At 44.9% G+C, this 7,746-nt stretch overlaps 1 protein-coding gene across 2 annotated transcripts; it reads left to right on the top strand.

Moving 5' to 3' along the window:
• The first annotated feature begins 3,592 nt into the window (after positions 1-3,592).
• On the top strand, positions 3,593-7,394 carry LOC306784945 (MAPK regulated corepressor interacting protein 2-like). Of its 2 annotated transcripts, none has more exons than XM_079279144.1 (4): positions 3,593-4,994; positions 5,178-5,247; positions 5,932-6,051; positions 7,202-7,394. In XM_079279144.1, exons 1-4 carry the CDS (start codon positions 4,880-4,882, stop codon positions 7,287-7,289), a joined length of 393 nt encoding a protein of 130 aa, XP_079135270.1. In that variant the 5' UTR covers positions 3,593-4,879; the 3' UTR covers positions 7,290-7,394. The 2 variants fall into 2 exon arrangements, with proteins under 2 accessions (XP_079135270.1, XP_079135271.1); XM_079279145.1 differs by having other exon boundaries at positions 5,932-6,065.
• The last annotated feature ends 352 nt before the right edge of the window (positions 7,395-7,746 follow it).

Raw genomic sequence — 7,746 nt, 5'->3', positions numbered from 1 at the left:
TCTGCATAATATTAATTATATTTCTTTGTAAAAGCAGTATATAGCATTGTTTTGACAAGCTGGTAAGACTGGTAAGAGTACTGCATGTTATGATTAAGCAATGAAAAAACGAGGTTGCCTTACAAAAAATGTAATTTATTCAATAAAACACCAAAACAAACTAAATGTGAACGTTTTTACCATTTGTGACTCATATTAGTGATCATTTTCAGGCACATTCACCCCAAAACACATTTTGAGTTCCATATACTGTTGGAAAGAGGTTCTTAGCGTTCTAAAGACACCACAATATTGTCTTTGTACTCCAAATAGTAAGATACATCATATTATAACGATTGTCACTGAACTGTGATTTTGGGAAAAAGGCCTCCAAAGAAAGTGTCCCAGTTCACTGCTAATTGGTGCCTTTACATGCCAGCATTTCTAGTCTAACCACCTCATCTGATTTTTCTCAGTTCTTTTTTCTTGTTCAGTGAGAGAAATCTAGTCTCTGTTGGGCTTTCACAAGTGCATCAAAGTCAGGTTGAATGTCTGAGGTGGAGATGCGAAGCACAGCTGCCAGATGATCATCTGTGAGAGAGGATCTATACCTGGATTTTGTAAACTTCATCACTGAGAATGTTTGTTCACATATGTAGGTAGAGCTAAAGAGAACCAACATATTCTGAGCATGTCTCCTTATGTTTGGAAAGTTCTCCTCCTTGAGAGAAGAGTAAAAATCCAGCAGTGATCCTGACTTAAAGTGCTCTGCCAGTACCGCATCAGACTGCAGGTCAATGAGTTCCAGCTGAACATCACTGGGTGCATTACCCACACTGCAGGTAAAGGGAGAGGAAATCATGTGCATTTCATCCTCGATCATTCTGAGATCTTCAAATCGCCTTGAAAACTCACCATGCAGTGCTCCTAGCTTGGATGAGTACCTGCGGAGGTGATCAGCTGATGGTGTGACTTCTTTCAGGGTTTGCATGTGAGTGAGATTGTTGCTGTCCAGTTGGCTTGAAAGAAACTGCAACTTTCTCATGAAAGCCTTCACCAGGCTGTGCATTTCATGAACAAAAAGGCCCTTGCCTTGCAGTTTGGTGTTCAGTTCATTCATCAGTGCAGTCACATCAACAGCAAATGCAAAATCGGCCATCCAGTCCTCATCTGAGAGCTCTGGGATGTCCTTGCCTTTCTTCTTGCAGAACTCTCGAATCTCTGCTTTCAGCTCCCATCATCTTTTTAGCATTTTGCCCAGGCTGAGCCATCTGACAGCTGTGTGGTAGCCAATGTCACTATGTTCAGTCTCATGCTCCTCCAAAAGTGAAACAAACTGTCTGTGATTCAATGCTCGTGCCCTGATGAAGTTAACTGTTTTAGTTACAACATCAATAACATGGTTCATTTTTAGCACTGACTTGCACAACACACGCTGATGTATAATACAATGCAAAAATACCAATTTCTGATCTGGGTCGATTTCAGTCACTTTATCTTGCATACGTTTCAAAAGTCAGACATTTTTCCCGGTCAGACTTGGACAGCCGTCCGTTGTGACACCTAGCAGTCTGTCCCATTTCAGACCCAGCGTGTCCATGCATGCAACTACCTCCGTGAAAAGATCGCTCCCTTTCATTGACCGCAGTGCTGCCAGCTCCTCCGTAATCTTGAAGTCCTTTATCCCACGGACGAATACGAGTAACTGGGCTGTGTCACGGACATCGCAGCTCTCGTCCAAAGCAAAAACATCTCCAAACTCCGCCCCACTTTAACCCTGTCAGATGCAGAGAAGCTCGTCCACGCCTTTATATCCTCAAGACTGGACTACTGCAACGCACTCTTCACTGGGATCACTACCAAGAACATCCAGAAGCTGCAATACATCCAAAACAGCGCTGCCAGGATCCTGATGAGAGTCCGGAAGTATGAGCACATAACACCCATTCTGCACTCCCTACACTGGCTCCCAGTCTCATTCCGGATTGATTACAAAGTCCTACTACTCACACATAAATGCATAAATGGACATGCACCTCCCTACCTACAAGATCTCATCACTCCCCAAATCTCCACCCGCACCCTCAGATCATCAAACAGCTCGCTTCTCCGGGTCCCCAGCACCAAGCTCCGCACCATGGGCGACCGGGCCTTTGGCTCGGCAGCTCCACGCCTATGGAACAGTCTCCCTGACCATCTAAGGGCAACACAGACACTGGTCTCTTTTAAGACTGGCCTAAAAACCTTTTTATTCAGGAAAGCCTTTCTGACCTAAGTCACTGTCAGTTATTTCTTTTGTGTTTCTGTTCGTTCACTGGTTTTTATTTTATTATAGTTTTTTTATGTTTTAACTATGCTTTTTACTATGTACTGGCTCTGTGGCACTCTGAGATTTAAAAATGAAAAGTGCGTTACAAATAAAATACGTTATTATTATTATGAAGTAGAAAAAGTCTAAACGTACCACTTCACGTTGCAGCTGAAGCTCCAGATTCGCCGCAATGTCCTCGATCCTTCTTGTCACGGTTCGCCTGGATAGCGGGACTTGCTCAAATGCTTCTTTTTTTCAGGGCATATTAGTGCTGCAGAGTCCACCAAGCACTCTTTGACAAACTCCCCCACCGAGAATGGCTTACTGTTTTTAGCGATTTTGTGGGATATCACAAAGCTGGTCTTGGTTGCCGCATCCCTGGCTGTGTGAAGCTTGGTAAAAAAGCCTTGCTGCTTTTGTAGTTTAGCTAGCAAAGCTTCCGTTGCCACCGTCTTTTCAGCGGCAGTCAAGTTTTTGTATTTCTCCGCGTGCGTCGTCTCGTAATACCGACTCAAATTGTAATCCTTAAACACGGCGATCTGCTCTCCGCAAACTAAACACACGGCTTTACCTGCGACTTCAGTAAATAAATAATTAGCAGTCCATTTTTTGTTGAAAACTCTGCAGGCGTCTACCTTTCTTTCTTTAGCATGAGTGGACATTTTTGAGGGCTAAAGTCGTCTCGTGTGTTGTGACTGCTCGTACACTTGATTCAATCATGCGCACGTATTTGATTTACGTTTTGCGTCATTACGTGAATAAAACATTTCAAAATAAAAGCACTGCAGCTTTAGTCCATGCAAGAGGTAAAATTAGAAAATATGTTTATTTTGTAATTTCCAATCAACCTCACACGGGCCAGTCAGAATCAACCAAAGTACCACATGTGGCCCGCGGGCCACACAATGCCCAGGTCTGCTCTAAAAGCATACATGTGACGCCAATGTTTCCAGCCATAACTGATTGAGCCAGATGGTAGAGATGAATGGGGGTGAGTGGAAGATGTAAGTGTTGGATATATCACCCTGGATAAGCATGCCTGAGCCGCGTATTGTCTCGGCTGATCTTCAGTCACGAAACACAGACTGTCAGCTCGCACTGTGTAGAGTCACTCAGAGGCTCTTCACCTGAACCACAAAGGATACCTGTGGTGACTTTTAGGCCTGAGATATATATGTAAAATATGACCATGCATATCAGTCCTTAGAAATATGAGTTTAATGGTACATTTTTTGTCAGTCTCCATTAGTTATTACTAAATATATATATTTCAGTTCGTCTATCTCAGGTCTGTAGGTGAAAGGTAATCGCTCCAGCTCGAGGGTCGCGCAGTGACGTCACTTGGGTTGCCCCGCTCCGTAAAGCAGTCCGACTAAACGAACAACGATGAGAGCGGAACTTAAGAGTTCTAACTTCAGAATAAAACCCACAAACATTAGGAGCTTATCAGACACTTTAACATCCGTGAACTACTCTCGTTTTACATGGTTATAAAAAAGTACATGTGATGCAGTTTTACTGTAGACAATGGTCACACTGCATGTTTACCACAAAACAAAAACACGATAAGAATATACTCCATCTTTGCCCTCATTCGTCGTATCCTGAGCTATCTAACCAGACAGAGAGCGTTGGTTGTATTTGTCCAGGTTTTGGAACAAACCTTAATATCGTAAAGAATGGAATTTCATAGTGAGGCTAAAATCATTGGAATTTGTAAAAAAAAAATTAAATTCCCAAACCATGTCCTGTTTACTCGCGTTAACCTCATGTTTTTTTGTAACTACGGTCTGTCAGATAAATAAAACACCATTTTCATAGTGAACAGCAAGTCATAACATTTAGCACTGAAAGTCACTGATGCATTTACAGGATGTCAAATAGCGCATTAATTAATCACACATGTTGTTGATGTGTCATATCACAGCCATATTATTAGCATAATGTCCATCAATACTGAATATAAGTCCTCGAAAGACTGGACGTATTCAATTAACAAGTTATGTTTTAAGTGGTCAAAGGAGTGTTTTATTTTGGAAACTCAGTCCGGAAGTCACGTGCTTCATTGTGGCCGGCTTGACACGCTGGCCGAGCATCGTAGCTTTCCGTCCTGATGAAAATATCAAAGTGTGCGTTGTTCTTGTGTTCTGTCAGGGAGCGGGGGGGCCGCGGTCAGTCCCGTGGCATCAGCGGGGCGTAGACCGTAGAGTGTCCGGGCCCGGAGTGTCACTGTCCCCGGACGTGAGGAACCACAAGGTCCCACCTCCGAGTGACGGATCCCCCCACCCCACCCCCACCGGCCTCTGGAGCCGCTCTCTCCTTGGATGACCTACACGCAACCTCTCGTAGTAGCAGCGGACGTCGGTTCACGACAGCGGAACACCGGCTGCTCACTCGGAGGTGCAACAGTATCGACTACACAGCGGGCGACAAGTCAAAGAGAGTCTCTTGCAGGCTGCAGGCCGACCGTGGAGCCGCTGACCCGGGGAAGAAACAAATAAGAAATCAAGCTGCGAATCTGTCTTTTCCGTCGTTGTTGCGTCAGGGGGAGCCGGCAGAGGACCGTGAGGTAATCGGTGTGCTCACCCGATGGTTCATAAGACAGAGCGGTCTTCACTCACAGACACGACAGAATATCTTGGCGTTCACATGATGTACACGATCACCAGAGGTCCCAGCAAACTCGTGACTCAACGGAGGACAGGTTGGTGAATGTGTATCCCTTATCTAAAAGCATGACGCAATCATTGATTTCCTCATTAAAGGGGGAAGTTTTGGGGCATTGCAACGGTTGACACGGTCCAATGTTTTCACGCAGCGCGTTTCCATGTAACCCGTTGATTTCACAGCGTAACATCAACACACTCTTGAACTGTGTCTCCTAAAGGTCCCACACAGCAGATCGAGAGCAAGTTCGGCGACTTGAAGCTCAAGCCGACGTCTTGGCTCTCATCGAAGTAAGTAACGTCAGCGGCTCCACGTCCTGTCATGGTGTGTGTTTTTATTTCATTTTTCTTCATTTTTTGCAAGATCCTTTACGCCGGCTGTTTGAGCCACTTGGGGCCCAACAGCACGTGCTCCGTCAGCGCGATCACGTAACGCATCGGGGACTAACGTGTCTGCACCCATTATCGGACGCAGACTGTTCCTGCAGTTTGTTTTCAAGCCCCGGCTGTTCTCTCTGCTGTGACCGTGTGTTCAATGCAATGCAATTATCATATTATTACAATAAGCACCACAACCTACATCCTACAGTTGAATCAATGTCATTAACATGATAACTTTACTGAAAGTAGGATGTTTTTATTGGGTGTCCCTAATAAACTGGTAACTGAGTATATGTCCAGTACAGTACTTCAGGTGAATTTGACCGCAGTAAAAGTGTCAACAGCGTTTTAAAACTCGCAAGCACTAAAATGTAGGTTTTTAGGGTCTCTGATAAAACTTGAAGTTCTTCTTTGTTTTGTCAAATGATTCTGTCCCGCGGTGAAGAATGACCCGTCATGCTCAATTCCTCTGACCAATCAGCATCATTTGTGTTTTCTCCATCCCTGTGAGGTGGAACTCTTGTGTTTTGTTGCGATGCCTGCTGATCCAATCCCCAAGCAGGCTTCATTTGTCTCCGTCTGATCTCTCCGCAGCTCTCCGTCCCCAAAGATTGTGTTCAACCGTCTGAACGGGAAGCGCTACCACGGTGCAGCCACACAGACGCCCGCAAGCCCAGCGGAGGGATTCACGCCTGCACATAAAGAGAACGTCAGGTTTGTGTGTGAAGGTGAGATGTGTGTGTGTGTGTGTGTGTGTGTGTCGGACTGGGACATCGGGGTGGGCAGATAATCTCCTGCTTTCTCTCGGTCTCATTCATTTTCTTACTCCTTTACCTCAACTTCCTGACTGAGCAGCAGGTGTAAATGAATGACTTGCTGAGCTGAGTCAGCATGAATCAGTTATCTGTGTTCCTCCTGGAGTGCAGCCAGTACAGACCGCTCTGTGGTGTCCTTTTGTGACTTTGTCACCTATAGCGGAAAACCTGTCTATCGAGTTGTTCCGAGATAGAAAACCTGATGAGTGTCACAGCGAGAAGAATGCAACACATGTTTAGAAAGCCTAATAACAAATAAGATGTTGGGGTGTGTATCAGCCGGCATCAGCAATCTCTGGCTACTTCTTTCTATTTACTCATCACTTCTTTGTGCATGTTTTACTGAGTCAGTCATAATCCGTTGTGATTTTATTGTTATATTATTATACGAGGGCTTTGCATCTTCTATAATAGTCGTTTAATACTCCACTTATATCAACTGAGACACTATAGGGTCATGTTTGTATTATTAATACTAATAATTATTATATACTGAAAGAGCTTACGTTGTTATTTGTAGCCGACAGCATCAGGATGCTGGTACATATTATGCACCAGGACAGAGAGACACATCTGATTCTCCACATATAATAAAAGATGATGGGGATATTGAGATTCGGGATCCTTCTCTAAGAAATTTAGAAGCGTGTTTTTCTTTTAAAACGCGGGTGCTGCCATATTATTCATTCTAACCCTAGAGGCTTTTCGAGTTTGACGCTGGAAAACCTTCACATTTTAGCAAATAAAACACAAAACATGGACCAGTTTAGTCTTCGTGTAACTATTTATGTTACCTTCAAGTGGACAGTGCTATACAGATGCAGTCTCAAAGTCAGCTGCTGCTTTGATGCAGTGGCTACTTTATTTGTGATGGAACATGTTTTTGCATTTCAGGGTCAAGTTCAGAAATGTAGACAGAAAAGAAAGAAACGTTAAAGTGTAACTTCACCCCAAAAGTCCGCGCACTGCAAAACATGCGTCGACAAATACGACAGCTACAGCAGCTTAGGAAACTGTGTGTGTGTGTGTGTGTGTGTGTGTGTTCGCAGGAGGTGGAGCAGAAGCTGGGAGACGGCGAGTCAGCTGACAGCCAGGGGCCCGTTCAGTACACCGAGAAGACTCCCAGTGCTGCGATGAAGAGTGAGTACCTCCAGCTCCACTATTTTAATCAGCACACTGTTCCCACTCACTCACTTGCTAAAAGCCTTCAAAGAGCACAAGACAATATGCCGGTCTGATGGTTAATTGACCTGTAGCTGTAATATTTGGATTACAGTATCAGAGTAAAACTAATTAACCGCACCGACCTCTGAGCGACTCTTCAGGCTGCTCCTCTTGGGTCTGAAGAGGACATCCTTAAAGTCCAGTTTGAGGTCTGAGTCCACGCGAGGCATCTTGGCTGGCCAGAACACCGACGACCAGGATGAGGATGATGAGTATACAGAGGAGACTCTCCTGAGGAAGGCTGCTGCAGCAGTGGTGGTCGCTGGTCCCAAGCCCCAAACACAGAACCCGAGCCTCCAGGCGGCCAGCGTATTTATAGCAAAGGGGGGCCCAGCTCAGCCCCGGCCCCCATGGCTTTATTTGGGCCTGG

This window comes from Melanostigma gelatinosum, assembly GCF_949748355.1.
Source record: "Melanostigma gelatinosum genome assembly, chromosome: 11".
NCBI lineage: Eukaryota > Metazoa > Chordata > Actinopteri > Perciformes > Zoarcidae > Melanostigma > Melanostigma gelatinosum.
Note: the sequence above shows the minus strand (reverse complement) of the source record. Positions and strands in the feature narration are given on the sequence as shown.